The sequence below is a fragment of the Vulpes vulpes genome, chromosome 14 (genome assembly GCF_048418805.1).
Source record: "Vulpes vulpes isolate BD-2025 chromosome 14, VulVul3, whole genome shotgun sequence".
Classification (NCBI taxonomy): Eukaryota; Metazoa; Chordata; class Mammalia; order Carnivora; family Canidae; genus Vulpes; species Vulpes vulpes.
The window spans coordinates 111023698-111037466 of record NC_132793.1 but is presented as its reverse complement, the minus strand read 5'-3'; the positions used below and the strand labels follow the sequence as shown (position 1 = coordinate 111037466).

General features: G+C 45.4%; 1 protein-coding gene across 1 annotated transcript in view; it reads left to right on the top strand.

The window, feature by feature from the left end:
• The first annotated feature begins 1548 nt into the window (after positions 1 to 1548).
• LAP3 (leucine aminopeptidase 3) overlaps positions 1549 to 13769 on the top strand; it is a 26172-nt gene continuing 13951 nt past the window's right edge. Inside the window, exons 1-7 of the mRNA XM_025998690.2 lie at positions 1549 to 1818; positions 4313 to 4428; positions 5792 to 5846; positions 6310 to 6415; positions 7815 to 7974; positions 9314 to 9478; positions 12562 to 12720. Of these exons, the coding sequence (XP_025854475.1) occupies positions 1717 to 1818; positions 4313 to 4428; positions 5792 to 5846; positions 6310 to 6415; positions 7815 to 7974; positions 9314 to 9478; positions 12562 to 12720 (863 nt within the window). The 5' untranslated portion in view covers positions 1549 to 1716. The remainder of the gene's footprint in view (positions 1819 to 4312; positions 4429 to 5791; positions 5847 to 6309; positions 6416 to 7814; positions 7975 to 9313; positions 9479 to 12561; positions 12721 to 13769) is intronic.

The window sequence follows — 13769 nt, the reverse complement described above, 5'->3', positions numbered from 1 at the left end:
GGCTCAACTGCTGAGCCACCCAGGCGTCCAGAGGCCAGGGACACTTAAGTTCTGTTTTACTGCAGCTTCTTTTTTTTTTTTTTTTATGATAGTCAGAGAGAGAGAGAGAGGCAGAGACATAGGCAGAGGGAGAAGCAGGCTCCATGCACCGGGAGCCCGACGTGGGATTCGATCCCGGGTCTCCAGGATCGCGCCCTGGGCCAAAGGCAGGCGCCAAACCGCTGCGCCACCCAGGGATCCCCTTTACTGCAACTTCTAACAAAGAACTTAGTGAACACTTTGTAAATTTAAGGCTTGATGGTTGACTACATCTTACATTCCACAGCAGTCAATAAGGAGCGTTTGGTAAGGACAAAAGTTGTTTGGGGGCTATGAAATTTATTTCTCCTTACCCCATTAAGTATATGAAAACGTAAGTGCTGTGATTCTTGAAGTACACTGCAGTTGATGTATCACCACCACCACTCCCTGCCCTAAGCTAAAATCAAAGATCCAACTAAAATTATGATCAGACACTGGTGTAACATTAAGGATGGCTTCCTTTGTGCCTTCCTCCCGTGCTTCCCAATGTTCTCAGGGTTGCATTAAACCACGATTTTTTTTTTTAAGATTTTATTTATTCACTGTTGAAAGAGCATGAGAAAGGGAAGGGCAGAGTGGGAGGGGGAGCCACATGTCTGAGCTCAATGCAGAGCAGAGAGGTAGGCCAACCCTTTGACCCAAGATCACGACCTGAGCCGCAATCAAGAGTAGGATCCTTAACCGACTGAGCCACCCACGTGCCCCTAACCATGTATTTTTTAAATAATAACAACTTTAAAATTCTTTTTTAAAAAAGGAAAATTATGTTAAAACATTGAGCACTGGGATCCCTGGGTGGCGCAGCGGTTTGGCGCCTGCCTTTGGCCCAGGGCGCGATCCTGGAGACCCGGGATCGAATCCCACATCGGGCTCCCGGTGCATGGGGCCTGCCTCTCCCTCTGCCTGTGTCTCTGCCTCTCTCTCTCTCTCTCTCTGTGACTATCATAAATAAATAAAAAAATTAAAAAACAAAACAAAACAAAACAAAAAAAAAACATTGAGCACTATTCACAAAGCTCCTATTTTCAAAAACAGTATTTGGGCTGTCTTATGTTATTGCACCCCTGGACCAGATGAAAGTCCAAAATAGTTCTAAAAAAGGACGTGAATAAAAATAACTTGGGAGGAGCGTCAATCCTTTGGGGTTAGACCTCTACACTCACACCTCGCGTCTCCTAGGTCCCCGGTGTTCCCCGGGGCCCCTCCTCCATCCCCGCCCCTCGTTGTATGACGTAACCGAGACTCCTCCCCTCCCCAGCGCGCCCGCCCTCGACCCCGCCTCCTCGCTCCGGCCTGCAGGGCGCACGCACGCTGGCACGCCCCCCGAGCCTCCACGGCGCACGCGCGTCCGTCCCAGCCCCGCCCAGTCCGGGGGCGCGTGCCTTCGCGCTCCGCCACCTGGCGTCCGCCTCCTGCCCGCACGCGCACGCACGCTCGGTCCCGCCCAAGCTCGTCCTCGTGCGAGTCGGTCCGCGCCAAAAAGCCACGCCCCCGGCGGCCACGCCCCTGACGTCCGGCCCGGCCCCGCCCCCTGGGCGCGCGCGCTGGCCCCGGAAGCCCCGCCCCCAGGCGGCGCCCGTACCCGCCGAGCGCCACGTGCTCGCAGGGAGGCGGCGCGGGGGCCGAGCCGGGAACATGTTCCTGCTGCCCCTTCCGGCTGCCGGGCGAGTCGTCGTCCGACGTCTGGGCGTGAAGCGGCTCTGGGTTCGGGGTCTCTCCGCAGCAGACATGACGAAGGTGAGAGGCCGTCGCGGAGTCCTGCCCTGGGCGACCGGAGCTTGGGGGCGGGTTGAGGTCACGCTGTCCGGGCTCCTGCGCCAGGTTGCAACACCCGGCACAAAAGTCCCTGTCTTGGCGGCGCTGGGCTTCGGCAGGGCGGGTGGCCGGGGCTGCCCATCCCCCGAGCGGGGCGCCGAGCGTCGGCCTTCTTCCCTGCTTTGCTGGGGGGATGCTAGGATCCGAGCTCCCGCTCCGTCCTCATCCCTCGTTTTGTTTAGTTCGCGCTGTGCCCTGGAAAGGACAGTGTCGGTGTCGTCGCCTCCGTAGCCGGGACGACCCCCGCGCTGGTGAGGTGCAGGTCCTCTAAGGCCCCAGAGGCCGCCGATGTCGGGCTCCGTTCCTCCTCCCGTTCCCCCCCGACGGGGAAACAGGTCCTCAGGGACCAGATTAATTGCCTGAGTTTGTAGAGGAAGAATATGGTTTCTCCAGTGCTTTGAGCAGGGACCCATATCTTCGTGAAATTAAAACGGGAGCGTCTTGCAGGAGGAAAGCCTTTTCCAGGTAGTTGAGCTCAAAAAAATTAAGAAGGTCACTCTTGGGAGGTGGAGAATCTGGAAAGCGGAGTTGTGCGGCGGAAGGAGCACCAGCTTGGGAGTCCTGCTTAAGGAGCAGAAAGAAATGCCCCTGGCGAGGAATATTCTAGATGGGGCTTGAGCTCCAGCTTCCAGGTGTCCCGCAGGTGGCAGAGGGACCAGATGCCTTGTCCCCTGTTCTTTCCAGCCCTGTGCAACGTCCGTCACAGGTGACAGCTGGGTCCTATCTCTTCAGTTACCCCCTTTGTTCCACTGAATCCCGGGTACTGGGCACTCTTAGGAAAGTAAGAATCTGGAAAAGTTACTCACACTAAGCCAGCCTTTCTTTCTTTCTTTTCTTTTTTTTTTTAATGGAAAAGAGAAAGGACACTGCTCCAAGTGCCAGTATGTTTTTTTGGGGGGGGGGGGACAGATGCAGGACTGTCAAGAGAAGGTAATTAGGATTCTTACTCAGTTCGATTGCACATGGGCTAGTAGGTCACACCAGGTTTCTGGCTCTTGGTGGTCTGTGGGAAGAAGAGTATGTGTTCTTTCCACCTCATAGAGTTGCCATAAGGCAGAAAACATTTTAAAGTCAAAAACTGCCACACAAAGACTAATAGTGATTTCTGGGTTGACTTCCTTCTTTCAGTTGTTTGAGGTGTGACAGGGAAGCCAGTAGGTTAAGTGCTCTGCTCCTGCCCCTCCTGCCTCGCTGTGAGGGTGCATCCTTCTTCTTGCAGCCCATGAGTTGGCCAGAGTGCTTATTCGTATTGGCAACTGCAGCCATTGGCTTGACTGTGGTAGCATCCCAGGAAACCTGATATTTCCATTTGAAGATTGAGAACTTCCCTCTGCTCTGCTGGGTTCTGTGGCTGGATGTGGGAATTAAGCAGATATAGGACAGATTAATAGGGAAAAGTGTACAAAGTGTATTTGATAATTTTTCATCTTTGAAAAGAAAATGAAGACCCAAAAGCCTTGAAAGTTTATGTACCATTTATTATTTATTTATTTTAATGGACCTTTTTAAACAGAGAACGAGCAATTGTGGGGATGTGACAAGACAAAGGGGGTTGGGCTGGGGCAGTAAATTGTGTGACAGTGACTAGGAGGTGTATGGGTGGAATTAATTGGGAGAAGATAAGAGTTACTTTGGTAGGTTTGTTTGTGTAGGTCCATTTTGCTGATGACTCCCAGTCTCTGGGGATAAGAATGTTCTTTTCTCCATACAGGGACAGCATTTTTCTTACAGGAAATTTTTTGCCCGCTTTTAGGTAGCAAGTGGGATGTCAGAGAGCTCTTCTTGCACCTGCTGTTTCTCATGTGCCTTTAGCTCAAAATAATCGATATACCCAAGTGGCATATTTTGGGGTGGCATAGTCTGAATCCCTTTGAGGTCTGATTTGGCTAAAAATGGATTTTTTTAAAAAAGATTTTATTTAATCATGAGAGACACCCAGAGAGAGGCAGAGACACAGGCAGAGGGAGAAGCAGGCTCCTTGCAGGAAGCCCAATGCAAAACTCGATCCTGGGATTCCAGGACCACGGATCACGCCCGGGGCCAAAGGCAGCGCTAACCCGCTGAGCCACCAGGGCTGCCCTGGATTTGTTTTCTTAAAACACCGTTCCGCCCTTCTTTCTTTGGAAATAAAGAAAACCCTTTATGTTGTGATAGCCCTTTCTTGGGGGGGGGACCATGAAGATGCAGGACAGGTAGTACTTGCAGTCGTGCTTTGGCAGGGATTTGAAACATTTAGACAGGATGTGAGTATAGCTGTTTCTTTTTCAGCTTTGTCCTTGAGGGGAACACAGTTTAGGTAGAATTATTTGCTTCTTCTGAAACATGGGGACCTCCGAGTCCCCCTAAGGGAACTATTCTAATGGTTCTCTTTTTTGTTTGTTTGTTTGTTTGCTTTTTCCCACTTGTTCTTTCTCAGGGTCTTGTTTTAGGAATCTATACCAAAGACAAAGAAGATGATGTGCCACAGTTTACAAATGCAGGAGAGAATTTCAATAAATTGGTGTCTGGAAAGTTGAGAGAAATTTTGAACATGTAAGTATTCACCTGTGGGTTCTAGTTTTTAAAATGCCCTGAAATCAAAAGAGAGGTGTTTTTTTTTGTTGTTGTTGTTGTTGTTGTTTTTTTAATGCTTTATTGTTAGGAGATAAAAATGAAAGGGAAGTTAAGTTGGCCAGTATGTTCCCAGTGGAAGTGAAAGTATTTGTCCCTGGAATGCATTTTGGTATTTTGCCTTTTGGTATGAGTGAGTCTGTAATTCTGGGAAGTCAGGCCACTTCAAATCAGAAACATATTGAGAAAGACTGACCCAAAAAGATCTGGAAAGTGTCAGATTTCCTCAGCCTGCCATCATCCACCCGCCTGCCTTTCCACCAGCCTGTCTGCCTCCTGTAATGTCCCTTCATTTAGGGAAACAGCCTGTCCCTGGACTAGTTCAAAACAGCTTATGGGTACAACTCCTTTCTTGGTGTGTCTTGAGTTTCAGCACCTCAAAGTGAATCACCTGAGGGTAAAGTGTAGTGAGACTATAGATTCTAATTCAGTAAATCTGAGTGGGGCCTGCGATTGGGAGGACTCAGATTAGCTATGATTTAGAGAAGGTACAGAAACATTGGGGTTTCCAACTCCTTCTGAGCTGTAGGACACATTTGGCAGAAGAGTGTCAATAATAGTCACTGCAGGTCCATATTATTCAGATTATGGATGACCTATTGAAATGTAGTCTAATAATTCTAGTAATTATCTTATCCCCGGGTAATAGAATTTGCATCCCTTCTCAATTACCCGTCCTTCACCAGCAGACTGCCTTCTCAAGTGCTGTGATTAATTCATTAATCCAAAAGCCAACCTGTCAGAGTACAGTACAGCCTGGCCTTCTTGACAGATAGCTATCAGCTGCAGCACCAGGGCATCCAGTCCTCTGGCTATAATTATTCTTCACCACCTGCTTTGTTTGGAATTTGCCCATATCCCATCTGTACAGAACCTCCTCCCACCCAACACTACCCCAACAGCATCCAAGCTGAATGCTATGGTTGGGTCAGGCATTATGAAAGATGTGAGATGTGAGATTCAGGGCTGAGCACCTTCATCTGGTACTGAGCCCTGCTCTGTAGCCACACATTACCCATCCATGGCATTGCTCTCTGTAGTTGTTTTCAAATAAGTTTGTACTAAATCTAATGTGGAAGTTTGCTAAATGATAGTGGAGCTAGCATTAGAAGTGCCGCATCTGAAAAACCTAACCTGAGAGAATTCTGTATTTTGATAAAAACATAAATGCAGTAAATTCACAGAAGCAGTAGGGTATTGTAATAACACTGAATGTATGTATATATCACTTCCCAAAGGAGCAGAGACAACTAGTTTTTAAAACAAATATTTCTTCTTATTTTAGATCTGGACCTCCTCTGAAGGCAGGCAAAACCCGAACCTTTTACGGTCTGCATGAGGTATGAGATGAAGATACGGTTTATTTGGCAAAGCCTCAGTGAGCACCTCTTGAGTGCCAAGGACTGTAGCTGCATAGCAGTGCAGAAAATTTTGTATCCGATTATATGTATGCTTTTATTCCTATGTAAAGCCATAAATAGCAACTTAAGGTTGTAAAGTGGCAATTCACTGTCAAGAAGCACAGCCTCTCAATCTGAGGCTTTCTTTGTTCAATTTCTATAGTTGTGGCACTAGCTTACATAGAATTATTTGCAAGATTATCCTCATTCTACCTTTCAAACACAGAAGTGGTAAAATTTTGCCAAGGTACAGGTTAAAAAAAAACAAAACAACCCAATTTCACGGTGAGCTTCCTGTGCAGAGGTGAAGGTAGCTGTGTGGGAGTTCACGTACCCTTCCCAGAGAAATGGATGTTTTTTTAAAGATGTGAAGTAGTTAATCTTGTGTGTGTGTGCTGAATAGGACTTCCCCAGTGTGGTGGTGGTTGGCCTTGGCAAAAAGGCAGCTGGAGTCGATGACCAGGAGAACTGGCATGAAGGCAAAGAGAACATCAGAGTCGCGGTTGCAGGTGATTTCCATTTTAAAGTTTAAGGTTAATGGAAAGTCTGTTTTGTTTTTTGTTTGCTTGGGTTTGTGTTTTTTATGGAGAGTCTAGATGATGTCCTCTTTAAGATATCTTTTTCCTTTTGCTTGGTCCTTTTAACTGTCACAATCCCCATCACATTCACAGAAAACACCCGACCAAATGCTTAGTTGCCCTTACACAGTATGCTTGACCTTACATGGATACAGGAGGTTAGCAGGTGGCATTTTAGTTTCTTTTTTTCTTTTTAAGATTTGTTTATTTATTCATGAGAGGCACAGAGTCAGAGCCACAGGCAGAGGGATAAGCAGTCTCGCTGTGGGGAGCCCCTATGCAGAACTTGGTCCTGGATCCGGGGATCTCTCTCTCTCTCTCTCTCTCTCTCTCACACACACACACACACACACACACACACACACACACACACACACCAGCCCAAGGCAGACACTCAACCACTGAGCCATCCAGGCGTCACAGAATTTTACTTTCAGTAGTGTCCATAGCTTGTGTTTGGAGGCTTCACGACCATTTACTTCTTCACTCATGCAGTTTGACCTTAGGGCTCTATTTTACCAGAAAGTTATGGTGGGGTTTTTTTGTTTTCTTTGGTTTTTTGTTTTGCTTTGTAATACACACTTTGTGTTGCCTGACTTCTAAGAGACGTGGAATCCTTTTATTTACGGTTAGAGGAAATGGATGCAAGGTACGGGGTGCTTGCTTATTACTAGGTATTGAAGGTACCTGCATGTCGCAGTTTGCCACATACACAGTTTACAAGTTGAGTAGATGCCACTGAGTCACTTCAGAGCTGAGCCGCAGGAGGAGACCTTTACCACAGAGACTGTGGTTAAAGATGCTTTGAAAGACATTGCTGAGGCGGTGCTAATTTTGATTGAGCTTTGGCCCCATGGATATCATCTCTGCTTATTAAATCTACTTTCAAAGTTCGTGTTGAGTGATTCGTTCATAACTATTATTTGGGACTTTTTGCTGACCTGATCGTCATAAAATGCTGTTACTAATGGACTTTACTCAGTCCTTTGGATATCATTTCAGTGTCATCATTTCTCTGCCATTTTTAATCTGGCCAGCTCTTAGTGACTGGGAAGCTGTGTCAGGAAATTCTTGTGTTTCAGAAGTCATACAGTAATAGAAGCCCCTTCTGAAGGCCCACTCTACCAGGAGCTAGACCAGTCCTTTTATCTATGAATATCTCACCCACTACCTGTGAGGTGTGTACACATCCTCACTTTGCAGAAGGAGGCTCAGAAAAGTCAAGTGTCAGCTGGGATTTGAACCCCAGCCTGCAACCATGCCTCTGCCCTCCACTATTGGGTTGCCTCTGACTGACTTCATTTTTCTGGTTTTTCTCTGTCCTTTGAAGCGGGGTGCAGGCAGGTTCAAGATCTGGAACTCTCTTCCGTGGAGGTGGATCCCTGTGGAGATGCACAGGCGGCTGCGGAAGGAGCAGTGCTTGGACTCTATGAGTATGATGACCTGAAGCAGAAGAAGAAGCCAGTCGTGTCGGCGCAGCTCCATGGAAGGTAAAGGAACAAAAGCAAGATCAGGGTTGCATTTCCTGATGTTCAGATAGCAGGGCCTTTGGATATGTGCTGCCTGCTTTTCAGTATGGGCACTGCCGTGTGGTTTGTCTGAGACCTTCCCCATCACCTTAGCCATTTTAAGAGTATGGTAACTGTCCCCATGTTCTATTCCTGGCTTCAGTCAGGTACATGTTTCAACCCATGGCTTCCTAGACCTCTCTCTGCTTGCTGGTTATGAGAAAGCCAAACTAAGTTAGCTCTCTGAAGAGGAAGGGAATGAAGTAATAGACATGTCCCAGCAAGTTTTGATGCAAATGATTTCCATTTAGCCAGCATCTGCTGGCACTATGTTAAATGCCAGGATGCACAGATGAAGAGCTAAGTGGTCTAGTCCTGTGTGGTCTTGCCCTCATTGTAGGGAGACTCATTTTTCAGCAGACTTACTGAGTACCTACTACACTGCAGCCCTATCCTGGGTTCTAGGAGATGAAGTCTCTGCTGTCAGGAATAGGCAGAGTGACCTTCAGGAGATGGTGCTGTGAGGACAGTAGGGGTCTTTCAACGCAGTACTTCACAGCTGTGATGGAGGGGTTTGGAATGAGATCTCTGAGACCAGCTTGGCTTTGAATTCTGGCTCCCCCACTTGCTGGCTGGGTAATCTTGGTGAAATGACCAGAAATCTCTGTTTTCACTTTCTTCATTCATTCGTTGGAGCTGTGTTTCCAATGTTACAGGGCTTTTTTATGATGATTGAAAGATGCTGTCAAGTACATGGCACATGGTAAATCCCCCATATTTGTGCCACTTCTATGAATTCCTGTTGTGCATAAGAAGAGTCGAGATCATCAAACACATGTTCATTTGTTTTCTTTTAAAGCCTGTCCTTGCCCTTTGGTATGATTATGTTCAGAGCCCTGACCCAGGCAAAAAGAAGGCAGAAGGGCCTTCACTTTTACATAAGGACTATTGCAATATGCTTGCTCTACAGTGAGCACCTGAGGCTGCATCATCCCTGTTGCAGTGAAGGAGGACACAATGGCCTTTGGAAAGATGGAAACCTCTTCCATCAATTTGCATGTTGAGTTAGGGCTTCAGAGACCCATCAGTCTAGCATGTAGAATGTGAAATGCCTACCTCCTCTAGCTCAGTTCAGGCCAGGGCCCTGTTTTCTAGCTCTTTGTACCTGCTGCCCTGAGTCAGAGCAGAGAATGACCAGGTGCCATGTGTCCATTTTCTACTTGGAATCTTCCCCTTTTGTTATTATAGGGTAACAGTCCTTCTAGCTGCAACAGAATCTTGAGAAGTTGTCTGATAGTCACCTTGTGCTTTCTTCTACCAGTGGGGACCAGGAGGCCTGGCAGAAGGGCGTCCTCTTTGCTTCTGGGCAAAACTTGGCACGCCACTTGATGGAGACTCCAGCCAATGAGATGACGCCAACCAGATTTGCTAAAATTATCGAGAAGAATCTCAGAAGTGCTAATAGTAAAACAGAAGTCTACATCAGGTAATGCAGGGTGTCATAGACTCAGGATGTTATAGACAAGAGCCTTTGAGATTCTAAAAGTCCAGCTCCCTCAGGGTTCAGATGAATAACTCAAGACCAGGAAGATGAGATGATCTATTTGCAGTCACGGACAAGCTGGGATAAGCTCAATTTGAGGTTCTTTTTATGCCTTTGAGAGAGCACTTTGACTTCACGCTACATGTGTGTATATATATGTGTGTGTGTTCATAACAGTTTTCTTGAAATATGGTTCACGTAGCATACAATATAAATACCTGCAAAGTGGACAGTTTATTGAATTTTACTATATTCACAGAGTTGTGGCACCATTACCTCAATCAATTTTTTTTTTAAGATTTTATTTATTTATTCTTGAGAGACAGAGACAGAGACACAGGCAAAGGGAGAAGCAGACTCCCTATGGAGAGCCAGATGTGGGACTCGATCCTGGGATCCCAAGGTCATGCCCTGAGCCAAAGGCAGATGCTGAGCCACCCAGGCATCCCTACCTCAATTGATTTTAGAACATTTTCATTGCCCCAAAGAGAAACCTTGTACCCATTAGCAGGCACTTTTCATTTCCATCTCCTCTCTACCTCCAGCCGTCAATTGGTAGACATTTGGTTGTTTCTACCTTTTCGATACCGTGAGTAATGGGGCTTTGAGTGTTAGTGTACATGTTTTTGTGTGAAAATATGTTTTCATGTCTCTTGGGTGTGTAAGGATTAGTTGAACTGTTGGATCAATTGGTAACTCTGTTTGTTGAGGAATTTATACATTGTGTTTTGTTTTGGTGAATACTTTCTATCTTTCCTCTTTCTGACACAAGCAAAGAACTCAGCCTGCCTAGGTTGGCATGAAATGAGAATCTCTGCCTTGTAGATTGTCAAATTAGGTACCAGAGTTGGTGTTTCTGGGCAGCCCTAAGTGGTCACCGTTAGCAGTGGGCTGCAGGACATAAAAGCCTGCTGCTCTAGGTGCTGTTACTATCTTCTGATCTCCCCATAACTCTTTAAGCAAATCCCCTACACCCAGTCTGAACATTGGGGGATTTATGATTAAAATGAATCAACAGATATTTGCTTTATTTAAATAATTCTTTACTACCAGTGTTGTATCTCAAGGGAGCTTGCACTTAAAAGACTTCTTTGGTGCTTAATTGTGATTATAGTTCACATTTCTCATGAAAATCTCTGATTTAGACAGAGTGAATAAAAATGTGTAATCTGTACAAAACACAGGATTTAGAGCTTGATAATATTTTTGGAATGGCTAGCATGTATGTGTTTAATTTTCAGTCTCTATAAAGGTATCTTGGCAAAAACTGTTCCTTGTTTTTATTTGAGGAGACACTAGAGCTACTTTGTGTCAGCCAACAGTGGCTGTGTGGTTACATGCCAGTGAGGGCACCTTCTGTGTGCCTGGGAATTTGGCATACAGGATGGCTAGTGGTGGTCTTGTCCTCAAAGAAGCGAGGAGTTTATAGAAAGGAATAGACAGGAAAAAGGGATATGCAGAAGATCTTGCAGGAACAGATAGTCGAGAGTTCTCAAAGTGGCAGAAATGCTTGCCAATGGAAATGGTGCCTAAGCAGAGTATGGAAGGTTGCTTAGAAGTTGGCAAATGGAGAGAGTGGGGCGAGGCATTTCAGATGTTGAAGCTTATATACAGAGGCCCATTGGGAAACTGCCAGCGCTTGTGGGCCAGCCAAGGGAAGGTTCAGCCAGAGTTGAGGTGGGTCAGGTGGGCAGGGTAGAGCCTATTAAACTGAGATAGCTGCACCAAACCTGCTCTAGTGTAGATGAATGTAAGTCACAGAAATACAGATTGGATTTCAAGAAGGCCAAGGCTTTCATAAAGGATCAAGTACTGAGTTTGTGATTAAAAATACCCACATTTTGGGATCCCTGGGTGGCGCAGCGGTTTGGCGCCTGCCTTTGGCCCGGGGCGCGATCCTGGAGACCCGGGATCGAATCCCACATCGGGCTCCCGGTGCATGGAGCCTGCTTCTCCCTCTGCCTGTGTCTCTGCCTCTCTCTCTCTCTCACTGTGTGCCTATCATAAATAAATAAAAATTAAAAAAAAAAAAAAATTAAAAAAAAATACCCACATTTTATAGCCTTGCTGCTTTAAATTGCTTTTTTCATTGTCATACCTTCTGTTTTTATGTTCTTGCCCCTCTGAGGTGTGGTGGCCATCTCTCCAGGATGAAACCCTAGTTTAATAGTTTTAACAAAGGGGTTGGCAAGTGTAGGAGGAGCACTCCTTGGATGTGGTTGTTTCTGCTCTGCCTGTGGGAGTGTAGGATTTCTCTCGTGGCCCAGTTACTGTGGCCAGAGATCAATACAGAGACCTTTGTGCCCCTAGCCTGCCAGGAATAGCAATATGGCATCTGTTTTCTGGTTGGTACTACAGACTGTTCCCATTAGATCACCCTTGGCAATCCTTTGTTTGTAATTACTAGTTTTCCTGTTTAAAGCAGACATTTCAAGCTGCAGTTGAAACCGTGAGAAATAGTGTGACAGCATTGAGAAGATCAAATTCCAGCAACTATAAAAAAGCAAAGAATTGTGATACTTTAGTGCAGTCATTGGAGTATATCTTTTTGGGTTTTTTTGTTTTTATTGGTTGATTTCTTTGGTCATTTAAAAAAATATAAAAAAATAAAGCACTTCACCCCGTAACTGCTTTTAAGCACCCTTTATGGTCCCAGAGCCTTGCTAACTTCATCTTAACATTAAAACGTTAGATGTATATCAGCAGATTAGGGGGATCAAATCAAGCAGTAAGTACTTACTGACTCTCCTGTTACCTGACATTGTACTGTGCACTGTGGGTGAATTCTCTTGGTAATTCTGTAGCTCGTCTTTTGAAAGATGTATCATTGACCTGTTTTATAGATGAGGAAACAGGCTCAGAATCAGGTGGCCCAAGAATATACAGAAAGCAAGTAGTATGTAATAATGGAAGCATTAAATGTGTGTATACATTTTAAGAGTTGTATGCGTGGACAAACTTTTTCTAAGTCACTTAGAAATAGAGATAACCATGCATATTGACTTTTCTCCTTTTCTGTCCTGTAGACCCAAATCCTGGATTGAGGAGCAGGAAATGGGATCATTCCTAAGTGTGGCCAAGGGCTCTGACGAGCCTCCAGTCTTCTTGGAAATTCACTACAGAGGCAGCCCCAATGCAAGCGAAGCACCCCTGGTGTTTGTTGGGAAGGGAATCACTTTTGACAGGTACCTCTTTATGTATCTGTGCTTTGTATTTTGGTGAATGCTTTGTATGTACTTGTTCATATAAAGTTTGCTTCAGAATCATGGTTTTGGTCCAATCTTATGCTACTTTAGATGTATTAAGTTGCCATTTATAAAATGCTTACAGGTGTGAGAGACTCTTTAGAAGGCATTTTACATGTGTTATCCTTGATCTTACTCCTAGGAGTGAGGCAGGTATTTTACAAGTAGAGGAAACATGACGTGGAGAGGTAAAATAATTGCCCAGAGTCCCGTAACTCATACCTAGGGTCGGAAGTCAAACTTGGGTCTGTCTTTAAAATGACTTAAGATCTTTCCACAATATACTTTGATTTTCCTCTGTGAATAACAGCGATGCAGCTCTTTGGATCATGCCATCTCTTCTTTGCTTGCTTCCAGTTACTTTCTTTAGCGGATCCGCCTAGCTCTATTAATCTTATTAAATCATAGTATTCCTTAGGATTGGGAACTGTATGGTTATTTCAAGCAAGGAGAAGCTGAAGTGAAGGAGGTGGTATAGGTCCTTATTTCCCACAGGAAACATTGGCTGCTGAATGCTGGTTTTAGGGATGGATTCTAATTAACCATGAGGGTTAAAAAAGATTACTTGACCAAAAACTAGGGTAGATAAAACATGTGAGATTTTTGTTCTGGTTTGTTTTTTGGTTTTTGTTTTTGTTTTTGTTTTTGTTTTGCTTTTAACTACAGGACTTCTCAGGGCACAGAATGTAGCATTTTCTAGATTTTCTTTTGTAGGGAATTTATTTCTCATGGGACTCATGGTCCATGGAAACTACTTTGGAAAATGCTTCTATAGATCTGTAGAATCTGGATGTCTCCAGTACACATGCACACCTATTCAGCAGCTTTTTGAAACTTGAATGAGTGAAGCCCTCATAGGAGTGCTTCCAGGAGCTATGAGACCCATCCTGGGCAGAGCTGGCTGCCAGAAGAATCTTCCTGTGTCTGCCACCCACAGGTCCACCTTTTCTCCTTCGAAGTATTGGTCTATAGTCCATTAGTAAAAGATT